The sequence below is a fragment of the Mytilus edulis genome, chromosome 9 (genome assembly GCF_963676685.1).
Source record: "Mytilus edulis chromosome 9, xbMytEdul2.2, whole genome shotgun sequence".
NCBI lineage: Eukaryota > Metazoa > Mollusca > Bivalvia > Mytilida > Mytilidae > Mytilus > Mytilus edulis.
The window spans coordinates 56,465,587-56,493,488 of record NC_092352.1 but is presented as its reverse complement, the minus strand read 5'-3'; the positions used below and the strand labels follow the sequence as shown (position 1 = coordinate 56,493,488).

General features: G+C 32.1%; 1 protein-coding gene across 2 annotated transcripts; it reads left to right on the top strand.

The window, feature by feature from the left end:
- The first annotated feature begins 175 nt into the window (after positions 1-175).
- Positions 176-26,426, top strand: LOC139489805 (monocyte to macrophage differentiation factor-like). 2 transcript variants are annotated; one of them, XM_071276652.1, is made up of 9 exons: positions 176-347; positions 7,462-7,529; positions 8,203-8,284; positions 9,227-9,384; positions 12,131-12,205; positions 18,293-18,394; positions 19,519-19,588; positions 21,621-25,574; positions 25,982-26,426. In XM_071276652.1, the coding sequence occupies exons 2-8, from the start codon at positions 7,480-7,482 to the stop codon at positions 21,822-21,824; spliced, it is 741 nt and encodes a 246-aa protein (XP_071132753.1). In that variant the 5' UTR covers positions 176-347; positions 7,462-7,479; the 3' UTR covers positions 21,825-25,574; positions 25,982-26,426. The 2 variants fall into 2 exon arrangements, with proteins under 2 accessions (XP_071132753.1, XP_071132754.1); XM_071276653.1 differs by having other exon boundaries at positions 187-343.
- The last annotated feature ends 1,476 nt before the right edge of the window (positions 26,427-27,902 follow it).

Genomic DNA, 27,902 nt, shown 5'->3' with positions numbered 1-27,902 from the left:
CATTTTCGTTTTGGTTAAATATTTTGTGAAGGTTCTCAGATGTAGTTAAATAATCCATTTGAAACCTCTCTAATTTTAGTTCTTCGGATGGAAAAGTTCAAATTTTCCGAACAAATATTGAATCTTTAAAACGTTTTTCAATATGGCATTGCATGATTTAAAGTGAAACACTTTTAAGACCAAGGTATATTATGTTCTTGGAAAATAACCCAACAACCAACAAATTATTTCAGTCAATCCTTCTCTCAAATAACTCAGAGGGAGTGAGAGGCTTAGTTCCCGACAAAATCTCTTGTTATTGTAATGATAATTTTCTAAACAGTACTAGTGTCAGTGATGAAAAGTAGGTACGACAATTATCGAAAATATTCACAAATGTTAAAGGACCCATGTAAGATGCATCTGCCCTGGCTCTGGAGAAATGACATACCCCTATTTACTAATAAAATAATAATAAATAAGCTTTATTTAGAGTCGGCAAGGTATACAAACATAGACAAACATCAGCTCTAATGAGCTTTTAACCAACATATGAGACATTTTTAACAATACAACATTTATAACAATACAACACATACACATGCAATAAATTTGGATCTCCTGTAGTTGGTGATCGCAATACTGGTATACCAGTGTTGTCCACAATACTGGTATAAAAATTTTGTACCAGTATTGTATTTTTTAAAATAAACAATACACCTTATCGCTATTTGTCCGACATTGCTGGATATCACACAGGTTTAAAAAAACACAATACTGGTACAATACTGAAATACAATACTGGTACACAAATTTTATACCAGTATTGTGGACAATACTAGTATACCAGTATTGCGATCACCAACTACAGGAGATCCGAAATGGGATCTTGAAATTCTGTGATTTTGTGGTTCCCGTAAAATTTTGACGTCATATAACAAAATATCTGACGCCACAATGGAAAAGTGATTGTTGTTGACGTCAAAAGTTCAAGCGGCTGGGCCAGCCAAGATTATCGATAAGGTGTATACATTATATATATATAGGTAATTAATCTTTTATTAAAGGTGACACATATATATGCATAATGATATTAACTTATGACATAACAATTTTATATGGAATAATTGTATGTTTAACTAATGATGCCATTGATAGTACACTGATTGTAATCAAAGAAAGTTTTAAATCTTCTGATGTTTTTTTTCTTTAAATAGGGAACCGTACTGTCCCAGCATTTTAACAAACTCTTTACTTTCTTCTATGTTTTCTTCCAGCTCTCTTTTTCCAAGACTCAATAGTATATTAGTAAATTTTATATTGAAATAAATGCTGTTATAGCTTCTGTATCATCAGCATTGGTATTGTTTATTTCTTCTTCAGATGACATTTCTGCAACCCCCACTTCCTATATCATGTATATTGATATTTAGGCATTCAGTCTGTGGACTTTCTCTTACGCTTACTAGATTACAACTGTCAAGCTTGTTTAGATAGCACCTGTATGGCTCTTTCGGTAAGAATGCTTGTCTAATACATGTATTAGTATTTGAGTATTTGTACCAGTAGATATATCTGCTACAAATTGTATTGCCCATGGTTCTGAATCAACTGCTTTAACTACCCTTAACATTTATGTAGACAAACTAGTTAATTTGATTTAATAATGAGGATTCCCTATTAAGCAACTTTTTATGTTTAATGGATTTTGATATCTTTTATCATGTTTATTGAGAAACATTAATAAGAAAATAAAGACCAACAAATGCATATGATCTTAGTATACATGTATTAAGATATATATCTGTAAAAAATATACCATAGCATACATGAAAATGCTGAATTTACAGTGAACATTATCATGATTATAGTGTAATAATTTGCTTGATCAAATTTATTAAAATAAATAATAACTCAGATATTTTAAAGTTTCATACAAATGAGACCGGGAAAAGGAAGTGCATTGTAGATTTCTGCGCAGATGTGGGAATTCAAAACATGACAAAAAAAAGTTTGAACGATTTTGAGTTCATTAGTACAATGAAAATGACTGGAAAATTTTCCAGATGACCTTCTGCTGTTTTCTGCTCTATGGTTGGGTTGTCTCTTTGGCACATTCCCTATTTCCATTCTCATTTTTATTACTTACAGTCATAATGCGTCATTTCCATTCCATGACTTTAAAATATTTTTGAACTGACTAAAATTAGCAATTTTTCTAAAATCATCAGGTAGATCATTCCATAAAACAGCAGCTGTGTATTTAAAAGAGTTCTTACCATAGGTTGATGTTCGGACCCTAGGTACATTTTGTATATCTACAATATTAGAAGATCTAAAATTATATTTACAATCTTTCAATACAACTAAATCATGTAAGCATGGTGGTGACAATTTATATAAAATTTTAAAACACTCAATAGCCATGTTACGCATATGTCTTACTTTCAGTGATGGAACCTTTGCTCGTAAAAGTAGTTTATATCATATGAACTAGCATAGTCTTCATATATAAATCGTAAAGCCCTTTCCTGAATTTTTTTTCCAATTTGGTGGTGTTATTTTTGTTGCAAAAATGCTATGCCAAAGGACAAAAATTTAATTAGAAAAAATAAATGTGTGGAAAATGGTCAATTTAGTAAGGTAGCAGCCAATGTGCTTTAAAACATTCAGTTGTTGGGATGCTTTAGGACAAATATTTTTAATGTGGTGATCAAAATTAAGTTGATAGTCAATATCAATACCTAAAAGTTTGACAATCTCATCACAGGATATTTTTGCTGACTGTATATTAAAAACAGGCAATGTTTTATTTCCAACTGCAATGACTTGGAATTTGTCAGAATTTGCCTGCATACAAATTTAAAAATCTAAACCAGTCAATTCAAACAGCACTTTCTCTTTCAAGTTACATGTACATAATAATAAATTTTCAAAATTGTTGTCATCATCGGCATAATTATACAGGGTACCATGTTCAATAAAATAGAATATGTCATTTATAAAAATATTAAATAATAGGGCCCTAGGATTGAGCCTGGGGATACTCCTTTCTGGATGTCAGCCCAACTGCTGAGTACTCCTTACTCCTGCTAGTACATGTAGATCGAAAAGGATGTGTCCTTGCTAAATACTGTAAAGAGCTAAATTTCAAAGCAATAGGAAAGTTAAACTTTCCTTTTAATAATAATAGTCCTTTCATTATTCTAATCTATAAATAACAATCACTCACCAGAGTCCTGAACCTAAGGTCAATATATATGTTGACACAACTGTTTAAATTTGCTAGTTTCATCATAGTACTTAAGTCTTTAGTCTCTGTCACACTCTCCTTACAGGTGAATATGTTTAGGCATATGATTAGGAATCTTAAGGGGTTAGTGTATCTTGTAATTGCCATAAACTCTTACATTATTCTATCATATCCACTGTTTTCTCGTAGATGCATGTCACTTTTTTTACTTAAATACACCAATCTCTAGTTGCTTTTTAGCTCACCTGTCCCGAAGGGACAAGTGAGCTTATGCCATCACTTGGCGTCCTTCGTCGTCCGTCGTCTGTCGTCTGTCGTCTGTCGTCGTAAACTATTTCAAGAATCTTCTCCTCTGAAACTACTGGGCCAAATACTTTCAAACTTTAACTGAATGTTCCTTAGGGTATCGAATTTATAAATTGTATCCGAAGTTTTGATCTATCAACAAACATGGTCGCCATTGCTAAAAATAGAACATAGGGGTCAAATGCAGTTTTTGGCTTATAACTCAAAAACCAAAGCATTTAGAGCAAATCTGACATGGGGGTAATAATGTTTATCAGGTCAAGATCTATCTGCCCTGAAATTTTCAGATGAATCAGACAACCTGTTGTTGGGTTGCTGCCCCTGAATTGGTAATTTTAAGGAAATTTTGCTGTTTTTGGTTATTATCTTGAATATTATTATAGATAGAGATAAACTGTAAACAGGAATAATGTTCAGCAAAATAAGATTTACAAATAAGTCAACATGACGGAAATGGTCAGTTGACCCCTTTAGGAGTTATTGCCCTTTATAGTCAATTTTTAACCATTTTTCGTAAATCTTAGTAATCTTTTACAAAAATCTTCTCCTCTGAAACTACTGGGCCAAATACTTCCAAACTTTAATTGAATGTTCCTTAGGGTATCTTGTTTGTAAATTGTATCCGAAGTTATGATCTATCAACAAACATGGTCGCCATTGCTTAAAATAGAACATAGGGGTCAAATGCAGTTTTGGGCTTATAACTCAAAAACCAAAGCATTTAGAGCAAATCTGACATGGGGTAATATTGTTTATCAGGTCAAGATCTATCTGCCCTGAAATTTTCAGATGAATCAGACAACCTGTTGTTGGGTTGCTGCCCCTGAATTGGTAATTTTAAAGAAATTTTGCTGTTTTTGGTTATTATCTTGAATATTATTATAGATAGAGATAAACTGTAAACAGGAATAATGTTCAGCAAAGTAAGATTTACAAATAAGTCAACATGACGGAAATGGTCAGTTGACCCCTTTAGGAGTTATTGCCCTTTATAGTCAATTTTTAACCATTTTTCGTAAATCTTAGTAATCTTTTACAAAAATCTTCTCCTCTGAAACTACTGGGCCAAATACTTCCAAACTTTAACTGAATGTTCCTTAGGGTATCTAGTTTGTAAATTGTATCCGAAGTTGTGATCTATCAACAAACATGGTCGCCATTGCTAAAAATAGAACATAGGGGTCAAATGCAGTTTTTGGCTTATAACTCAAAAACCAAAGCATTTAGAGCAAATCTGACATGGGATAATATTGTTTATCAGGTCCAGATCTATCTGCCCTGAAATTTTCAGATGAATCAGACAACCTGTTGTTGGGTTACTGCCCCTGAATTGGTAATTTTAAAGAAATTTTGCTGTTTTTGGTTATTATCTTGAATATTATTATAGATAGAGATAAACTGTAAACAGAAATAATGTTCAGCAAAGTAAGATTTACAAATAAGTCAAATGACTGAAATGGTCAGTTGACCCCTTTAGGAGTTATTGCCCTTTATAGTCAATTTTTAACCATTTTTCGTAAATCTTAGTAATCTTTTACAAAAATCTTCTCCTCTGAAACTACTGGGCCAAATACTTCCAAACTTTAACTGAATGTTTCTTAGGGTATCTAGTTTGTAAATTGTATCCGAAGTTGTGATCTATCAACAAACATGGTCGCCATTGCTGAAAATAGAACATAGGGGTCAAATACAGTTTTTGGCTTATAACTCAAAAACCAAAGCATTTAGAGCAAATCTGACGTTGGGTAATATTGTTTATCAGGTCAAGATCTATCTGCCCTGAAATTTTCAGATGAATCAGACAACCTGTTGTTGGGTTGCTGCCCCTGAATTGATAATTTTAAGGAAATTTTGCTGTTTTTATGCCCCACCTACGATAGTAGAGGGGCATTATGTTTTCTGGTCTGTGCGTCCGTTCGTTTGTTCGTTCGTCCGTCTGTCCGTTCGTTCGTTCGTTCGTTCGTCCGTCTGTCCCGCTTCAGGTTAAAGTTTTTGGTCGAGGTAGTTTTTGATGAAGTTGAAGTCAAATCGACTTCAAACTTGGTACACATGTTCCCTATGATATGATCTTTCTAATTTTAATGCCAAATTAGAGATTTTACCCCAATTTCACAGTCCACTGAACATAGAAAATGATAGTGCGAGTGGGGCATTCGTGTACTGAGGACACATTCTTGTTGTTTATTATCTTGAATATAATTATAGATAGAAATAAACTGTAAACAGCAATAATGTTCAGCAAAGTAAGATCTTCAATTAAGTCAATTTGACCAAAATTTTCAATTGACCCCTTAAGGAGTTATTGCCCTTTAAAGACTTTTTTCACAATTTGTTCATCATGTTGACTTACTTTAAAAAATCTTCTCCTTTGAAACTGCTGTATCAATTTCAGCCAAACTTAGGCTAAATGAGTTTCAGAGTATCTAGTATAAATTTTATATTTTATTTCCTTGTATGTCAAGAAACATAGCTCCTATGGCTAAAATAGAACATAGGAGAAAATGATTATTTTTTTTGGCTTTTGAAGAAAATAGGACGATCCAAAAAACATTTAAATAAATTGAAAAGCCAAAATAATCATTGATGAGAGATTTAACCAAAAGAATTAAGGTGAGCAATTCAGGCTCTTGAGAGCCTCTTGTTTATGAATGAGTTTCACGGTTGACCTGATACCCATTGGTGTAAATGAATGATGTCATTGAACAATTGGTTCTTTTGTGACGTACTGAAATACCCCAGTACATGTTTGTTTTTGAAATGAGGACTGTATGAAAAAAGAATCTATAAAAATAAGATGTATTCTGTAAGTGTCGCTGTTGACACTAGATTATACTTTAGGTGGCAACTGGACTTAACATTTTTAGACAAAAATATAAAAAAATATACATTTAAAGATTAAAATGATTAACAAGAAAAAAATAAAAAATAATATTAATGTTTCAAAACGTCGCAATTTGCGGATAAAGTAGCCCAACAAGTACTAAATCAATATGTAACAATACTGTGTGAAAGAATATCCCATGTATAAGTTTCTGTCTAGCCTCTTCATAATTTTCAGAAAATAGTAAATAATGTTCCACAGTTTCTAATTGACCACTTTCACACTTTGGATCTACATTTAAATTGATTTTGTTTTGGAGATATGGTATGATTGCCAATGAGACAACTCTTCACAAGAGATCAAATGACACAGAAACTAACAACTATAGATCACTGTACATCCTTCAAGAATGATCAAAACATATATTGCATAGTCAGTTATAATATGCCCTGAAATGACAAATGTAAAATAATTCAAATGAGAAATCTAACAGCCTAGTTAATGTACAAAAAAATGAAAAAAAAATATATAACACAGCAACAAACAACAACCACTGAATAACAGGATTCTGATTTGGGACAGACACAAACTGCAGGGGCGGATCCAGCCATTTTAAAAAGGGGGGTTCCTAACCCAGGACAAAGGGGGGGTTCAAATTACATGTCCCCATTCAAATGCATTGATCGTCCAAAAAAAAGGGGAGGTTCCAACCCCCGGAACCCCCCCTCTGTATCCGCGCCTGAACTGTAACATACAGAGTGTGGTGCACATGTGGTTGAACATGTTAGCACCCTCATACTAACCTGGGACAGTGGTTTAACAGTGTAACATACCAATGAACTATAAAAATCAGTTGAAAAAGGTCTAACTCATCAGATGGATGCAAATAGAAATACATCTAACAAAAACACAGAGTGAACGTGGCCGTGTAGTTGTAAGAGACTGTTTTATAGAAACTATTTGATAAACACAAAATTTAGATATTAACATCTTTTCTTTCCACTCATATTTCAACTACAAATGTATCTTCTGCTACATACACCATGACATGTTTCAGAAGTCATACATGGTACTTTATAATTATTTGATTTTTCATTTACAGGTAAATGAAAAAAGAAAGATGGTGGTGCAGCCTATAAAAACACGTTTGTCTTGCTGTGATTTTACAAGGTACAATAATGTATATCTAAGGGTCTGGATGGGGTAAAAAAAATACAAAATAATGAGCCAATGCTATAGAAAGAGCAGCTAAAATATAAAGGATAGAAAATGATTTCTTGCTAAAATATAACAAATAGAGAATAGTGGGCAAAATGAAAACTGGCTTAAAATAAAGAACACTCACACCCATAATCAGACCATCATATCTGAATTTTGCTTGCTTGAAAACCGTATTATAACCATGTATACAACATGTACATGACATAAATTTATGAAAATAAAAAGGGGGGATACAGGAGGTGTCAACAATTCAGATATTATTTGTGCAAATTGAATATTGTTTAATCATACTTCATAGCTTATTAATTATTCATCGGTTTCATTTGGCAGTTGATTTTGTGACAGGATTGCTTCCCTTTAAAAATTTGCTAGGTACATAGTTAAATGTAGTTAGATCAAGCGACTGAGCTAAGGAAATACTTCTTTAGCTCAGTCTTTTAAAACAGTGCCTTGTAACACAGAGGTCCCCCGTTTAAGTCCTGGTGGAGTCGAGCAATTTTGTAATGAAATTCATGCTCTCCAATTATAATTGTAAGAATTTGGTGAGATTACTGTTGCTTAATAAATTTATTTGTGTTTTTAGATAAAAAAAAAAACAATCAAGTTCTGATTTATATTTCAGGTTAAAAAATCCCAAAGCAGGAAAAGGACAGGCCTATATTCCAACAGATTATGAACACATTGCTAACATTATTACACATGGGGTAAGTCCAAGTTTTGGTAGACAGTAATTTTTAAAATGATACATATAGATTCTACCACTGCATCGTATTACAAGAGATTTGGTGGTAGAATCTGTTTCTCTAATGATTTTCTAACATTTTGCAGGTAAACTTATACCTTCTTTTCCAATGATCTGCAAAAAGATGTGTTCTTTCTATGTGACGTCATCAGGCATGGTCGCCTTTTTTCATGCCGTCACAATAGGAATTTCAGAGGAAAGCAAGAAAATTCGACGTCATAATCGGATTTTAACCAATGAAGTACTGAGCTCAAACGAACCACACGTTGATTAAATTTTTTTTATACAATGGGTGCAGAAAGGGATAAATTGACGAAGAATTAGAGAAACTAATATAAATGTATAATTACACATATATATTCAGGCATTTTTCAAAGAACATATTGCTACATTTATGACATGATGAGTCAATAATCCACTGGGCTATGGACACATTGAGAATATTTTTTTTTAACAGACTTTAAAGGCATTGATTTTAATCTTACACATTGGATGATATATATCATACTGCTAGATTTAAATTGGTAATTCTATTTCATGATGTGTCAAACACAATATTCAAATTATACTTCAAATTTCAAGAAAGTCTACCAAAACTTTTTTTTTTGTATGCAACTTTACACATCAAGTTAGGCACCCTTAAAACAATATTTTGGTTTTTCCAAACCCTACCCAAAGGTAGAGACAGTGGGTAGGAAGGTAGGCATTTTTTGATATTTTTTTCCCCGGCAAAATGAAATTGAAGCGTCAAATGTTTTTTAGTCTTCATATGCCTTTACATAAAAAGAAAAAAAAATCACATCAAGACAATAAAAGATTTTGAGTAGGCAGCTTTTTATGAAGAGGTAGGGATAGGACAAACAAACATATTTTATATTTTACAGCCTTAAGCTTTACCTTTTAGATGATGATCATACCCAGTATGTTTGGCACTTGGTGGATGGTAGGTTTAGCCAAGACAAAACTACAGACATTTATAGCATGGATATTTGGATTTGCCTTGATATCATTGTTTACTACATCTAGTCTGTTTCATCTTTTTGCTTTTATGGGAGAGTGCAAGTAAGTAGAAAACAGAATTAAGAGACTTTTTCACCCAAACAAATCCTGATGGAAATTGATATTTACAATGCCTCTGTTTGTCTAGTTTTTATTCCCCAAGGGTATCAACAGCCCAGTAGTCAGAACTTTTGTTTTGACATGAATTATCATTGATATGGGCATAATTATACATAACTTTGAATTTTTGAAATACTAATGTTTTCTAACTCAGGAATAGCTGTATTTAGAAATTTTTTTATGAATTTTTGGTCCTCAATGCTCTTCAACTTCATACTTTATTTGGCCTATTCAACCTTTTTTATTAGAGCATCACTGATGAGTCTTTTACAGATGAAACATGCGTCTGTCGCAAAAAAACAAAATTTTATTCCCGGTATCTATGATGAGTTTATTGTAAATAATACTGAAATGTTCATGGTAAAAAAAAACAAAAAAAAATATTTTCCTTCACTGTATTTTCTTTTAAATGATTAATGCAGCAAACTGGCTACTAAACAATAATATAGCAACTTGTTATGTCTTGTTGGCGCGGTTATTGATTCATACCCTTTACGAATTATTCAAGACTTATATAATTGGGAACATTTGAATTAATTTTCCCTCCTCTACTTGAAAAATCCTTTACATTAGTGTTCTGTAATTCAAGTTTGTCAGTGTTAAAGGAAATCGACAACAGATTTATTTTCTTCCCCATTGCAAGCGAAAACAGTGAGTAGAATAGATGAGGATCCAACTCACGAGGCACCCGATCAAATCACTTTACCATTGAATTAGGTAAATTATTTAATTTTGTGTTAGAATAATTTCTAGTATATGAGGGCCTGGTGAGGTTTTAAGAAAACAGAAAAATCGGCCCTGAAATTAATCTAAATTTAAAATAATATGGATTTAAAATGGTGCTAAATTATAAAATAAAGGAAAATCAATTTAAAAAAATGAATATTTGATAATCCCATTCTAAGCATTCAAACCCACATGTTCCCCTACGACTATGTTCATTGACTCTGGTACCAAACAAAACAAAATATGCATCTATATATCATAGTGCACAGAAAATAATTTATATGTTGTGGTTCTCAAGTTTCACATTAATAAGACAATTTTGGAAAAAGGGTCCATTAACATAAAGGTATACTTAACTTTTGAACTGTGGGGCTGCCCTGGCGGTCTGGACTCGCTATTTTAAATTCATATTACGTTTTCACAAGCAGGGAATTGAAAATATTTAAAGGAATCACTAATTCCAGAGAAATATGTCTGTTAGTTAATACATAATGTCAGTATATGATATAAAAAAATTAACCAAATACTGTTCCTTTATAATCAAGACTTTAGAATAAAGTAAATGTTAGTTATTCGCCGGTTGTCATGTTCATCGTGAATGAAAAAAAAAGTTAAAAGTCATTCAATATATAATTTCAAGACCTTCGAAGGAATACACCACTAAAACAAGTGCCGTGCTACACTTTACATGTAACATATGTTTTTCTCCTAGTTTATCCTGAAATTCGTTTGTTCAATCCAGCTGTCATTTTGTGGTGATTATCTATAATTCGTTGATTCATGACCTACAACCAAATAAATGATCATCACAAAACTTATTACAAATAAGCCTGAATATTTGCGTTCGTTTTTTCTGTATTGAACATTTTGTACAGGTTCTTCTATCCACCGAGCAAGGTCATGATTTCTTGTGATATGACGTTAACTCATTGAGGTACAGTTAACTATATTAGAGTGTACTACGGCTTGGAAATATATTTGGAGCCATAAGGCATTTGAGCTGGCTTTCTGCTGGGAACAGTATGTCAATATATATGTTCCTGCTTTCTGTAACTGCTAGCAAGTCAGGAAACTGACTTTTTATTGGTTGTCTAATGTGATACCTTCACGTATTTTTTTATTTTTATAGCTTTAAGTACAGATAGTAAGGCATATAATTAACATTATTATGATGAAATAACATTGAACAGCAACTATTTTTAACGATGTTTTCTTGTCCAAATTGTAAAAACCTCGATAGCTTGAGGGGGGCTGCTCCCCCTCACCCCCTGCCTCGGTATAAACAGAAGGCAAGCTACGCCACTGCATAAATAATTGACCAGGATTGTCAGCATTCCACTCATAGGTCTGTGGTTCTCTCCAGGCCCTCCCCTCCGGTTTCCTCCTACAAAAAAAAAAATGATTATAAAAGAGCATAAGAATGCTGGAAATAGTGTTAAACACCAATAAATCAATCAATCCAAAGATCTTTTGATTCAATTTATCCAAAGATCTTTGTGAATTTTAAAGGTGGACTTTTAAACGATGAAATAGTATAGGAGTGGAAAATGAAAAAGAAGAAAAAAGAGTAATTTTGAGAATTTTGGAAGTTTCAGGAGTTTTCAAAAGTACCATTGATTCATTTATATAAGGTGACTTCTCAAAGAACAAGAAGAAAAACCCTGTAGTTCAAATATCTGATAAAGATCTAACAAAAAATTTTTTTTTTCATGTCTTTGTCCTATACATTGCTAAAGCATTCAGTATTTATTTGAAGCAAGAAGTATCAGTATTAAAAGTCTTTGAAGCATCCATATGACTTTTTTTGTTGGCATGGGAAGTTTTGCTAGTTTGCTATACAGAAAAATTGTGAAAAAAGACCCAGAGGAAGCAATAAAAATGTATGGTCTCCATTGAACACTGTTTCAGCACTTCACATGTATGTTTTAAAATTAAATCTTTTATTCACATTTTATCTTTTCAGAACACTGAAATATATATTTCATATAGGAGATAGAGCAGTTATTTATTTATTTATTGCATCATCATATACTCCATGGTAAGTTTACAAAATAGATATAAGAAGATGTGGTATGAGTGCCAAAGTACAAATGTACACTAAACCAAAAATAAATCAACTTAAAGTATTTTTAACCAATAACTAAAAAACTCATTGCTGCTCAGTTTAAAAAAAACCCACTAGTTTATATTGATAGGGGATTAATAGTAGGAACTTATAGAGCAAAATAAATATATATAGGTCTGTGTGCTTGATTTCAAAATATCAGCCATTTGAGTTTTGGCGGGAAAATGTTCTTTCTTGATTTTTCATAGCTTTCTCATGGACAATTTTAAGTTCTCATAACTATTAAAAAATAACAAAGATTTTATAAGACTTTTACAGATGGCTTATGATTATTCATGTAAAAAAAAGATTTATAAAAAGGAAAAATAGGGGTAATTGGGCACATTTTTTCAAGGCTTTCGAACGGATAAAACCAGAGGATTAAAAAAAACTGACCAAAATTCCAAAACATGATATTAAGCAAACATCCTTAAACTTTAACTGTAATATTTGCTATTTGTTAGTTGTTTCCTTTGAAAATTATAACTTTTGTTACAGCATTGTCACTGTGTATTATTGTACACACTGGCTATTACTTATAGCTGTTGTCTAATGCAGAAGATTTGTATGACTTGGATCCAGTAGCAATATATCATTCAATAAAGCAAACTGTTCTATATTGCAGTAGTCCCAAAATAAGAGCAATATCAGGTGTATGGTGAAATACTTTTGTTTGAGATGTAAATAGTAAGTTCTAATGTGACATCATTTGTAAAGTTCATTTTGATTGGATAACTTCACCAATTTTCATGGCATCAGTTCACAATTGATGCTACAAAAACTAACAGGCAAGACCAAACGATGTATGACAGATTTTAAATGTATGATTTGATGTTGTTTTCTGTCAGCTTCATTAGAATGGAGATTAAAATACTGTATTTTAAGCCCTGAGTACATTAATTTGTGATTTGGAGGGCACCAATAGCTGTTTACTGGTTCAGTTAACCCATGGTCAGTAAACTCAATTTGCAACCATCAAATCACCAATTGATGCCGTCAGAGCTTAAGATAGGTAAAAACGAGGCTACCCAATATGGACGTCTTTATTTAGTGCTCCGTGTTATTGTTTACAAAATATCAACAAAAGAAGATCAAGAAACAATATTTGACGATATAGTAACTCTGCAAAGCACACATATCTGCATGACTTCATGAACAAATGTCAAGATACAAAAACAAGCCCAGCTTTGCCCCACAATTCGCCCGTAATTACAGCTCATCTGACACTGACAACGATCAATCTTACTGTCCCACCCCAAAAAGAATAAGTACGATGTCATCTACAAATACCTCACCATCACCATCACACGCCGCAAAAACAGAGAAATCTACTGACGATCTATTCCAAATTCTAATAACCATCAAAGATAATCAGGAATCTATGAGAAAATCATTAGAACAAAGAATGACAAATTTAGAAAAAAACTTTACCAGAGAAATCAAAGAGAACATGGACAAACTGAAATCTGAAATGACGCTAGAATTCGCACAAGTTGACAATAAAATTAAAGAACTTGAAACAAAGATGAAAGATGTAGAATTTAAACTAACTCAAAATGTAAACATTGAAAATAGTGGGAATAGTGTTCACCCAAAGCTTGTGTTTAAAAATGTACAACCGATCGATAACGAGAGTGAAGAAAGTTTAAAGGTATACGCTAACGGTCTACTGCTTGCGTTAGAGCTTGACTTTGATGTATTGAAAGTTGAAAGGATCACCGCACACCTTAATCGGACCGCCACAAGCCCCAATCAAAGACCAAAACCGTTAATCGTATCATTTGCTGATGAAACGCAACGTACAAATGTTTTGAGAAACAAACGCAAGTTAAAAAACAACGAAAACTTTAGTAACATCTATATAGAGCCAGATCGCTCTAGACGCGAACGGATGCAAGAAGCCAACATGCGGCGTTTAGTGAAGACTATCCCGGATCTTGAATTTAAAAGCGGCCAGCCAAATGACTTTGATTCAGAACTTTTAATAGGTAGTTGGAATTGTAATGGGTGGTATTTGTCCCATAATTGTGATGACAGTAGAACTTTGCGAGAGAACATTTTACACGCCCTTAATTGTGATATAATTGGGTTAAGTGAAACGCACCTGAAAGGGGATGATAAAATCGACTTACTTGGGTACAAATGGATCGGCTCAAATAGAAGAACCATTTTACATAACTCATGGCGTGGAAGCGGGGGTGTGGGATTTTTATTGAAATCGAGTTTGCTACAACATTTTGAGGTGGACATTTTAGACAATAATCGAGATGACATCTTATGGATACAACTTAGATCAAAGGTCGATCAAGACATGAAAATGTACTTTTGTGTATGCTATTTACAGCCTGAACGTTCAAGCAGGGGAAATATAGCGCAAGACTTTTACGACAGTTTACTTGCACAAATCTTTTTATATAGTAATGATGTTCCAATATTCATTTGTGGCGATTTTAACGGACGTGTCGGATCTATTCAAGATTTTGACGATATGATGGACTTAGTTCCAGAACGAAAATGGGTTGACGATACGAGAAACGCGTTTGGCGATCATTTGGTGAATTTTCTGAAAGACAGTAGATGTTGTATGTTAAACGGTCGGGGAAAAGAAGATAAAAACAATTTCACATATGTATCAAATATCGGTAAATCGGTCGTGGACTATATGATTGTACCGTACAACTTGTTGACGCAGTATGAAAACTTTGAAGTGAAACTCGTTTCTGATGTCATTTCTGAACACGATCTTCCATTGGCATCGAATTCAAATCCTCAGGATCATTCGTTTTTACAGTGCTCTGTTCAACTATCTGGATATTCAAAACTGAATGAAATAAACTTTGATAAAGAAGATCAAGCATCAGGGAATACGGATAATTCACACAATTTTCTTAAAAGAAAATACAACGTCAAAAGTATCTCTATGAACATTTTCTCGAGCGAACGGTGCGTCGTAGCACTTAACGGCATTATAGACTCACTGCTAAGAGTACAGAACGTCAAAAACGAAATCGACGCGATTTACGATACCCTTATTAACACACTCCACGATGAAATGAGCGAACATATATTGTACAAAGATATCAGGTCATCGACTAGAAAGGTGAAAAATAGAGGCAAACCCTATTGGAATAATGAATTGAAGAATCTGTTCAAACGAGCGTGTAAAGCGGAAAAAAACTATCTTATGTTCAAAGGTGATCATCGCAGGAAACTTACGTTGAAAATGGAATTTAAAACGGCAAGAAAAACATTCGATAAGATACTGAGACAGGAAGAACGAAAATTCACGAAGGAACGTAGAGAAAAGATACAAACGCTGAATACATCGAACCCAAAAGAATTCTGGAATGAGATCAAGAAATTAGGACCTGGAAGGAAAAATACAATCATCGATAACGTAGTGATGGATGATGGAACTTATTCTAACGACCCGAACGTAATCCGAGAAAGATGGAAAGAAAAATACTCAGAACTTTTCTCCGAAAACACTACAAACGTCGATAATGAGTTCATGGAGAGAATTAAGGCACTTAACAGTCAATGGGAGCTAGAATTCGAACAATTGCGAGTAAATGTAGATGATAATGAATCTCAACACATAAGTAGCATGAACGATGAGATTATGATAGAAGAAACAAAGCGTGCGATTCGAAAAGCGAAAAACGAGAAAGCCGTAGGACTGGACAATATTCCGAATGAGATAATAAAGAACGATAAACTGCTAACGGTCCTACATCGCCTTTTTAACACATGTTTTACGCATGGAATAGTTCCGGAATACTGGGCCAAGAGTATCATTCACCCGCTTTTGAAGAAGGGAAAAGACTACAGAGATCCGTTAGGATATCGATGTATCAGCCTCATCTCAACAATAGCGAAAACGTACAGCAATATTCTTAACACTCGACTTCTTGAATATCTAGAGGATAATAGTTTACTCAGCGAGGAACAGAATGGATTTCGGAAACTCCGATCATGCTTGGACCATATATACAGTTTGTGCACTATTCTCCGAAATCGAAAACTTGCGAATAAAGACACTTTTCTTTGTTTCATCGATTTTCAAAAGGCGTTCGACTCCGTAGATCACAACCTACTTTTTCACAAACTTTTGTCCATTGGAATTCATGGAAATATGTACAAAGCGATCAAGTCAACTTATGAAAAACTTCAAGCAGCGGTACGCTTAAACGGATCTCTAACAGACTGGTTTTCAGTAGAAGCAGGCGTCCGTCAAGGTGACAATTTAGCACCGACACTGTTCGCAGTTTTTGTTGACGATCTAGTGACGGAAATAAACCGCATAGGTAAAGGAATTAACATTGGAACAGATTCATTAAGCTGTCTTCTCTACGCCGACGACATTGTACTGATCTCAGATACAGTAGATGGATTACAATCATTACTTCACTGTGTAACCGATTGGTCAAAGACATGGCGACTTAAAGTGAATACGGACAAAACTAAGATAATGCACGTACGGAAAGCTTCGAAACCTAAGAATGATTATGAGTTCCAGCTAAACAATATGACTCTCGAAACAGTCTCGAAATACAGATATCTTGGACTTGTAATTACTGAAAATTTGGATTATAAGGAAACAACAAACGAACTAGTTTCCAGTGGAAGCAGATCTTTAGGTTCACTTGTGTCGAAATACTATGCAATGGATGGAATGGACTTTGATACATATACGAAGATTTTTGACTCGACAGTTTTACCTATACTAGAGTATGGATCCGGTGTGTGGGGACATAAGCGCTATGATTCATTAGAAAGACTACAATATAGAGCTATACGTACTTTTCTCGGTGTAAGTCGAACAACGCCGATACCCGCAATCACTGGAGATATGGGATGGTATCCGGTTCATCATAGAATTCAGGTCAATATTGTGCGTCTTTATTGCAGACTAGTTAAATTACCTGACACTAGAATATGTCGTAAAGTTTTCGTCTGGGATCAAAATATATCTACTAGATATCGTGATACGTGGTTCAATCACGCAAAGAAACTGTTTGATTCATGCGGACTCAGCGATGTATTTTTTCTAGAGAATCAACATATTATAACGCCATACTTAATCAATTCTGTGAAAACGCATTTAGAAAACGAACATAAACAATCTTGGTTAAACAATATTCAGCAAATGCCTAAACTGAGAACGTACAAACTATTTAAAACAGAATTTGAAACAGAAACCTTTCTAAAACGTTGCTTAACTAGAAGTCAGCGATCTTCTATTTCACGTATGCGTTGTGGGACATTTCCTTTAGAAATCGAAAAGGGACGAGTTAGAAACATTCCAGTAGAACGCAGAACTTGTAAAATGTGCGATACAAACTCCGTTGAGGACGAAATACACTTTTTGATCCACTGTCCAAAATATACAGAGAAAAGAAACAAACTGTTTGAAAATATTTGTGTAACATTCCGTAATATATCTGGTCTTTCTGACACTGATAAACTGTGTGAGCTTCTTTCTAACCACAAACTTAGCAAATTCGTGGCAAATTTTATAGCAGACTGTTATCATATCAGAACTTTAACACTATGATCATTTGATTTGAAATTATTTATCTTATCTTTTTTGCAATTCGCTTATATATATAACATGACACTAAATTTTATGAACAATGATAAAGTCTCTTAATTATATGTATGTTAAATAACGATTCAAACAGTGCATCATAAGCCTATTTGGCTGGCTGAAGTTTTATATTATGTATTTAATGTAACGATATACTTTATATTCAGGTTGCACTATAATAAACAATTCTTCTTCTTCTTCTACAGTACAGTTATTTTTCTTAATGCAAACACATATACTTTGGTTAGACTAAAAATTACTGGTAGGGTTGGATTCACACAGAAGACATTGATTGTTATACAATTTTTATGATCAATACCTCTTGAGAGGGCCTTCATATTAGTGGGACTATTGTATTGAATTTTTTTTTTAACAATTTTGTCGAATATTAAATTCAGTGACCTTGTATTTAATTTGTATATTTTATTTAGGTTAACATTAAGAGAATTTAATGGTATTGGAGATGAAGTTTTAAGTATTGTGTGGACTATGGCAGTAGTTGGAATACTCTATCAATATATATTTCATGAAAAGTAAGTTTTGCATTTTTTTAGACTCCTGCTTTTATCATTTCAAAAATGACTTTTTTTCTGATGTATCACATTAAGAAGTAGGGGCAATAAGGCCCTTATTTGGCCCAAAAAATACTGCAAATTTAAAAGTTATCATACATATTTTAAAATTACTGAAAAGTATCTCAGGTAGAAGGTATTCAGAAAAACAAAATAATTTTGTACATTAAACAAGTTACCATGGCAACAAATCATGCCTTAATTTGCATATTTTGTAAAATTTTGTGATTTTCCTTGTTTTTCATCAAATTTTTAAGTATATTTTCGATTGGAAAAGTATGTGCGCACCCAAGAAACAACTTTTTATTTGGTGAGATTTTGTCAATAGTAATGATAAAGCTTCAGTTAAATTATTTTGTTGTTTCTTGGCTGCGCACGATGTTTCCACAACAGAAATAAAGATAGAAAACTGCATAAATTCTGAATTTTCATCGTTTTTGTGAAAACAGTATATATTATGACGTAATTGTGACGTCATCACATAAGAATCTTAATGTTTTTCATTTATATTTCTTGACCCTATGCATTTCTAAAGATTATGTTCCAATTTGAAAAAGTTATCAAACATTTTATTTTCTTGGGCCAAAACCAGGCCTTAATGCCCCTACTCCTTTGTGTAGATGCCCATGTATTTCACAAAACATTTAGCTATGTAATAAAAATCAGAAATTATTGCATGCATTTATTATTGCGAATTTGTCATTTTAGACTAAAATGTGAATTTAATTTTTATGATTTTGAGAAAAATCCTGTTTAATTCATATAAAATATTTCAAAATGTGAGTTTAAATTATTGCCTTTATAACATTTTTTCGCAATAAAAATAACCTCACAATAATTTTTGAATTTACAGTACTGTATTAATGTGTAATTATAAATTGTCTTCGTAAACCATAATGTATTTGTTAATTTGAGAATGAGAAAGAGGGATCATATTTATACTATTTTTCTCAAAATATAACTTAAAATGAAAACAGTACAGCGTACTTTAAATGAAAAGTGAATTAACTGTCAGCAATTCAATTGTTTCATTTCTTATAAGGAAACACTATTTAATTTCTTTTCTCTCTGATTTTCATTTTCAGATATAAGATCCTTGAATTATTGCTGTACTTAATAATAGGTGTGTGTCCTGCTATTGTAGTCTGTTTACAAGTGAGTAATATACAAATGGTACATGGGAAATAAAGTATGGGCTATTCCAGAAAAAAATGTATGGGGGGGGGGGTTGGAAGGCAGTTTTTGTCAGCACCCGCCACCCAGACAATTGTAATTGAGAATTATAGTGCAATATAGTGTGAAAAGCTGCTCTGATACCCATCGCCCATGTATTATTAATACAATGTGCCTTCCAACCCCCCCCCCCCCCCCCCCCCATACATTTCTTTCTGGAATAGCCCTATTTAAAAAGAACAGCTGAAATTTCATACAAAAGGGTCTTATTCATATGCATGTGTCAAAAAAGTGCATTTATCAAGCTTTTCAAAAGGCACAAAAATCAACTGTATCTTTGACACATCACAGATCAAAAGTATTTGAATTAAAGAGAAACTTTTTATGTATTTCAAAAGATGAGAAGTAAAACAGATTTATAGCAAAAGAAAATAGATTAAAACTTGTAGAACCCACAAAGAGGAGACAATTAACAAGTTGATGTAAAAAAAAAACGCTAAGCGCAAGAAAAAGAGATAGATTGGGCTTCACAAACCTTACAAAAAAATAAGGCAAATAATTTAATATAAATAATTATGATATATGCATATTTCATATTTGAGGATAGGTTTACAATTACAAAATATGGTTTTTAAATGAACCTTTTTCAAAAGCCTTATTTCTATGATAAACAGATGCCTCAATAGAGCACATTGTAGACGTCAAAGTCAGCAACTTTTGGATACATTGTCTTTTTTTTCTGGGCACAATCTAGGATTTAAAATGTTTTCTAGCCAAAAGTTGCCATAGATGATATTTAATCCCTTGAAACAGAAACATTCTTGATCAATAGTGGGGTCTTCAAAGTAAATTATGTTGAAAACTATTATGAATTATTGAAAATTTGACCAAAACTTAATTGTCACAACATTAACAATGCATACTTGAGGGGTCATTTCTGCATCAAGTTTAATGTAATGTGCCTAAAAGAAGTGTTTTAGCCTGATAAGAAAAACATCAAAATTTTAGGGCCAAATCTAACCCATCATGAAGTTTTTTCTTTGCCAAGGGACTTCTTCTATCATATTTTTATAATTAATGAATTGAAAGACGAAATGAAAAAACATTGCACTATCTAAAAACATTAAACCTTCAACAACTGGTAAGAATGATGAAAGTAAAGAACCGTTGATATTATCAATATTCATTACTGTGGATTTACTTATTTTCATGGATAAAGGAAAACTTTTTTGTTTTGTGGATATTTACTTTCTTGGTTTTGCCGAGGTCTGCACACAAGTCTATAGAAAAGGAGTAGGTCTGGTAAGGGCCGATTTTGGACTCAAATTTTGGACACTTTTTGAACACTTGAGTGTCTATTTCAATTGATTCAATTAGTTTTAAGTGAAAGATTTTAACTGATTTAGTCATTAAAAACGCTCCGATTCAATCTAAAATATGAAAAATCTATCAAATATGCTAAAAAATGTCACTTTTCAGATGGTTTTTGTCAAAATGAAAGTGGCCGCAACTGTGTTCATCCTCAACCTTTATATATGTTATATATTATCATCAAATACAATTTACATTCAATATTAAGAATGAACACAAACGCGGCCACTTTCATTTAAGACGGAAAAAATACTAAAAATGTGAAGATTTCAGTAACTTAACATGACTTAATGATGCTAGTACCCAATATATGTGCATTATATTGTCAAAATCAGCCAATATTTATGTAGCAATAGCATTCTACTTTCCAATAAATAACTAAAAGTTTACATTTTAACAATTTTGTAAAATTGCTATATTTTGGGCCCAAAAAGGGGTCTTACTGGACCTACCGGTAGTCCTTTGTCATTTGTTGAACATTTTATTTCGAAATTCACAAAAATTAGTACCGGTATCCAACCAATAATAATGAATACACAGTATTTTAATAACACATTCATCTGAACCATGTTCCTCTTTTTACTTCTTCTTCATTCATTTCTTTAAAAAATCATGTATATATATATCCATATATCTTTTACAGAGACAAGCAGCTGGTATGTTTGAATTAGCCTTAGGAGGAGCTACTTATATATTAGGTGTAGTTTTCTTCAAAATGGATGGTCGTATGCCATTTGCACATGCCATATGGCATTGTTTTGTTGCTGGTGGTGCCCTCTGGCATTACTATGCCATTTGTACTCATTTGTTAGGCCATGACCATGATGAACTTGCTATGCATTTATGATGAAGGTTATTTTTAGATATAGATTTATTTATTTATTTAATGTTATGCCGGTTTTGTACATTGTATCTTTCAATCATAAGGGTGATTTGTACTTCATTTGTGACATCACACATGACAAAGTAAATTTAAATCAAATTTAAATTTATTTTTGAATTTTTTCAAAATTGCAATTCTTTTTTTTTTTATCTAACATTTACATGTTTGAAAAAGGTCTCTAATACTTTTGTATTGCTGTAACAATCAAAATCAGTATAAAAGTATCATAATGACTAACAAATGAAGAAACTTTAAAAGTTAAGATAAAACATTTTAAGTAGAATCAATAGTTGAGAATCTTATTCTTGGTTCTTTATTTGGGGCTTCAAAAGGGTAATTCCTCTAGGTTGCAAGGTCACATTTATAAATTAATATTTATTTTTATAAATTGTTCTGTGTTTATACCAGATCACGTTTACGCATATAAAACAATAAATATAAGGGTTTTCAACATTTTTAAAGGTCACAGGTCCTTTTAAATGAGACGTCAGGAAGCCATTTCAACCACAAAAATCCCATAGTTCAAGTGTCAAATAATCCATAACTGTTACAAATGAAGCATGAATTTGCCATAGTTGTTTTTATAGATCTACTAGTATATTTGTATATTGTTTGTGAGTGTGTTTTTTTTATCATGACTAGAGTATTGTTAGATATAGGAAAGTGATTGTTGAAGCAGGTCTTCCTTTTTTGTGATATTTTGTTGTCAGTATTACTATTAGTATATTTGCTTACCTGGTACAGAAGATCACTAGAACAAATTATTATAGTTGCTTACCTGGTACAGAGGACCACTAAAGGAAAAAATAATAGATTTTGCATACTTCCTTTCTGGACATGCTCAGAAAAGTGTTGAAACTCACAATGGCTGAATTTATTTTTAAAATCGAAACATGAAAATTAAATGTCAATGATAACTATTATGATTCAGAACTTGATCTCAATACAGCTTTTTAGACCAAGATCTCCATACAGCTGCTTAGAGATTGATCTCCATACAGCTGCTTAGATCTTGATCTCCATACAGCTGCTTAGAGCTAGATCTCCATACAGCTGCTTAGAGCTAGATCTCTGTACAGCTGTTTCAAGCTTAAACTCCATATGGCTATTGCTTGATATCAATACAACTATTTATAGCTAGATCTCAATACAGTTATGTGGAGTTAGATCTTAATACAACTATATAGAGCTTGATCCCAATACAGCTATCTAGAGCTTGATCTCCATAACTATAGCTATTGCGAATCTCCATGCAGCTTTTTAAAGCTTGATCTCCATACAGTTACCAGGTATTTACTCTTTGATATCCATACAGTATACATTATTACTAGTTATAAATAGGTAAGCAACTATAGATTCAAATGAGCCTCTGGTTTGACAAAGTTCAGAGTAAATGAACACATTTAATAGGTTTTGCTGTGATATTTTTTTTTTAGCTTTTTTAACTATTGTAATATTTATTATCTGTAACCATGACTGAAAAATGGTTCAAGTGCTACTTAAAGTTATTGTCAGATCAAGATTAGATTTTGCATCGACCAATAAATATTGGATTGCAAGTGTTTGAATAAAGAAACATTTGAAGATATTTTTACCTCTCTTTTAGACAGCTTATTTTGCATTCATTTGAAAATAAATTCTTCCATGACAGGATAGTTATCCAAAAAAGTATCTAAATTAATACATCCTCCCATGTTTAACATGTGTAAAGAACAACCTTCAAAACTGTTGTTTTTTGCTATACATAGAATTACCACTTCATTATTCTTAGAAATAATTGAGTATAAGGATCATTAAATTTCAATAATAAAATTCACAAAGTTCTGTCCTCTGAATTTCCATAATATGGCTAAAATACAACAAATTCTTAATAGAATGCAACAAAATTAACCAAAAATGTAACAAATCTGTTTATTTTACAACCAAATGTCTAGAAATTGTGAATTTTGTTAGATACATGTATAGTACTGGAATCTGACTCAGAAAATACACAAGTTGTTTCTGGATTTTGACAATCCACCCCCCATCCCCCCCTAAAAAAACCAACCCAACCCCAACCATTACAACCTACTGACCCTATATTTATTCAGGATGTAATTGGAACCACATTTATACTTCTCTTTGGCCTAACTGAAAAATATTTGAACATAATGCACAAGTATATTGTGCCATGAGAATGCCATAATAATTAGTAGTTGTGCCATTAAAAGTTTTTTGAAACTTTCTGGACCAGAAAGAAAAGATTCTTCAGTTTTTAGATTTTCATTACAATTAAAATACACATAATTTTATTAAAATTAATAATTCTGTGAATTACTATCTTCCCAGATCTTGTGAATTTGTTTTTGTTACATCATTCATATGACAATCAAAGTTATATGCATCTTTTGTAATCATTCAGACATATATCTTATTTAATTTCGTAACATTAATGACATGACATAATTTTATCTTTTTGGAAACAAATTGTTAAATATGAATCAAAACCTATTCTAATTTTGAAAATCCCAATGAAATACTTTTATTTGAATTGATTTTGATAACATTTTTATTGTCCAGAGATTGAAGATCTTCAATGCTTATAAAAGTTTTTGTTTTTTTTTACTCTTAAAATAGTAATGGATCAAACTAATGGCATTTTGAATATTGAAATACTCATATTTGATTAATAGACATAATATTGAAGAGCAATTGAAAAATCTAAAATGTTAGTATATAGCTTTTTAGGTTTCTCAATAAATAGTGCTAGTTACTTATAATAGAATATCTTTAAGAATTTTTTTTGTTGTTGTATATTTTTTACAAAGTAATATGAATTATGTTTTTAAAAGTATGCTATACACTACGTAAGCTGTTCTTGGTAGCATTGAGTTTATGTGTAAACAGAAAGGCCTGAATTTAGGTTTTACTTTAATTTTCAGAATGATTTTGTTTCAGTTTTTCCAGTAACTAAGGGCCTTACATTATTTTCTATTATTCTGATAGAGTATATTAGATATACATGTACAGACTTTATATTTATTATTTTTTGGTACACTTCCTTTTTTACGAGTGCCATTTTTTTCTGATTACTTGAAGTTGTACAATATTCGAACAAATAGAAAATGTTTTATTAAAATAATTAGTTTGGATGTGTCATATTTCTTTTATACATTCAATCATTTGAATATTGGTGGTCTGAAAATTTTAAAATCCAGCCTCATTATAAAGTCTTACATGCTGATATGGTTTCATTTTCCATGCTTGAAATTTGTGAGTGTCAAAAAGCATTATCTAGTTTTAAACTGTACAATGATATAATTTCTAGTCTTTTCAAGTTTTTGTATTTACCTTTAATATTTGAGCTCAGTATTTTTGTCATATTTCTTTACTCTGTTGGTGCTTACTCAAGGATCTTTGATTTGGTAGATAGTATATATCTGTATTTATCTGTAACGTTTGAATTCCATTTAGGTCCTATATTGGAATTAAAAAATGATGATCAGATGTGTGAAGAGATTCCATTATAATAAGTTTTCTTGTTTTTTTTGTTTGAATAACCCACCTCAGCATAATGGATCAACACAATATATAAATTGGGTAGTATCTGTCTTTCAATTTACTTGAGTCCACAGTAGATTACTCATATTTTTCATGCTTGTAGAATGAATCTGAAGATTTGAGAATCTAGATATTCATAAATTATGTCTTATCTTTTGTATATTACTTTTTATGGCCTCGCAATGAAGTTGTCGGTGCCATATAGTTTTACCCTTGTCCAAAATTCCGAAATTCCGTAATTCCGTCATTCCCTCATTCCGCAACAAACCATTATACAGAGTTTTTTTTCTAAATGCCTTCAGATATTGGGCTGATTTTTGCTATTTTAGTTAACCATGATGAGTTACAGATCAAGTATAAGTTTTGTTCTGCTCGGCTAATTTTTGACCGAAATTACAGGCTATGTACTTAAATTGTTGAAAATCACAGTTATACAGACTTTTTTTCTATACGCCTCCAGATTTTTAGCTGATTTTTGATATGTGAGACAACCATCATGTATGTGCCCTCATGTGTTATTGAAATTGCAGATTTTTCAACTTTTTGAGACAGGGCCATTCGTGTTGCTTTGACACATCTAGTTTATATAAGGAACCAACATTATTTTTCTGTCTCCTATCTAGCACTGTATATTGCAGTCGGCCAATTAGATTAAACAACTTCCTGGTCACATTTGTTTGTCCCTTGTGTAATATCTGTTGACCTTTTAAGACCATATACGGCAATGTACATGTTTTCTTAAATTAAAAAAAACAAAGATTATTACCCACCCACCATCCATTAAAATTAAAAATGAATAGTTTTCTCTGTGTTAACTGTTTCATTAATTAATTAACCCTTCTGTTCCAACTATCAGTGGGTTCATATTTTTTTTCTAGATTATGATTTTTAGAAGATTTCTTCATATATGTTATAACCGTAATTTTTATAAGTGTTATTTATTTATAGAATTGTCTCAGTGCTCTTTTTTATAATGTAGATTTCCATTTATATTTGTCAATAAAAGTTCTTGTATGTTTTGAAGAATATGCTTGCTTTAGTACTTTTATGCCTTAAGCTGACTTGGATAGGGATTATTGATGGTATGCATCTTATTGTTCACAATAAATAGAAAGTTTTGTTTTCATGAAGTAATTTGATTTTACAGAGGATTAGACATGAACAAAGTTTGAATCTCTATATTAAGGATCGAGGTCACACAGTATTTATATCTTTTTTTAGGGAATCTAATACAATGTAGTACATACATTTCAATGAAATAAGCAACAACTATAGCACAAACATGACGAACAAGGGTTTTACTACAAGTCCGCAAATATGTACACTTATGAGCAAAATACATTTATACTGTTAGTAAAAATGCCTTGTAGTAAAAAAAGTAAAACCACAAAAATACCGAACTCTGAGGAAAATTTAAAATGGAAAGTCCCTCATCAAAATTGCCAAATCAAAATCTACTACAATGTAGTATATGTAGTTCAATGAAATGAGCAACAACCATACCACACACATGACAAAAATGGTTTTGCTACAAGTCTGCAAATATTTACACTTATGAATAAATAAGCAAAATGAATTTATTCTGTATATAATAATGCCTTGTAGTGAAACTACAAAGAAAAAATCAAAAGAGAAAGTCTCTTATCAAATGACAGAATCAAAAGCTCAAACACATCAAACGATTGTATAACAACTGTCATAGTCCTGACTTGGTTGAGGCCTTTCAACATACAACAATTTCATTCTAACTATGCTCAACAAGATTTTTTCAATCATGAATAGTTTATCAATACAAATTTACACATATTTAATTCTGTAGAATCTTTTGTTTACAGTTAAATTTTTCACTTTTTGTCCCGTGAATGAGGTGTCACAGGGACATAGAAATACCGGGCGTCCATCTAAACTGTCATTTTGGCGCTCTTATGAAACATTTGTAAGGTGATTTTTATAAAACTCATATTCTAGTCTATATCAACAATGCCTTGGAAAAGTTCGAAAATGTGTGCTAATCAATCATTTAAAAAAATTATGCCCATGGAAATATTAATTATATAAAAAATTGCATTGAAAGTGCAATAATGTGTACCATTTTCGCTAGACTTTATCAAATTTATGTCAAAGTTTTATATTGGCAATGTCCCAGACAAGATAAAAAAATCACTGCTGATCAAAAAGAGTTGTTGTTGCCTTTTGGTAGATAAAATGTGTGCAACTTGGGGATCATAATTTGATTTATCATATTTCGTTGCTAGTTTTACAAAAACAAAACGGTCACTATTTTGAAAATAACATTGAAAATCGTTTTGAGGTGACTGCACTCAATCTGGCGTCGTTTTGCTAAAAGATGACATCACCTTGAACGAAGATTTTTGGGTCACGTCGATGGTGAGAATATGCGAGACTGATTTGATAATTTGACGTCGATCGGCATATACCAAATACATGTATAAGAGCAAAAGTTCACGATCACAACTTTTCGGCTTCGAAATGTTTTTTGAG

Bases quoted from the DNA above. Each gene is read 5' to 3' on its own strand.
- LOC139489805 (XM_071276652.1), top strand. From the start codon at position 7,480: ATGGTGGTGCAGCCTATAAAAACACGTTTGTCTTGCTGTGATTTTACA. The intron at 18,395-19,518 runs GTAAGTTTTGCA...TTTCATTTTCAG, and splicing joins CAATATATATTTCATGAAAA to ATATAAGATCCTTGAATTAT. The intron at 19,589-21,620 runs GTGAGTAATATA...TATCTTTTACAG, and splicing joins CTATTGTAGTCTGTTTACAA to AGACAAGCAGCTGGTATGTT.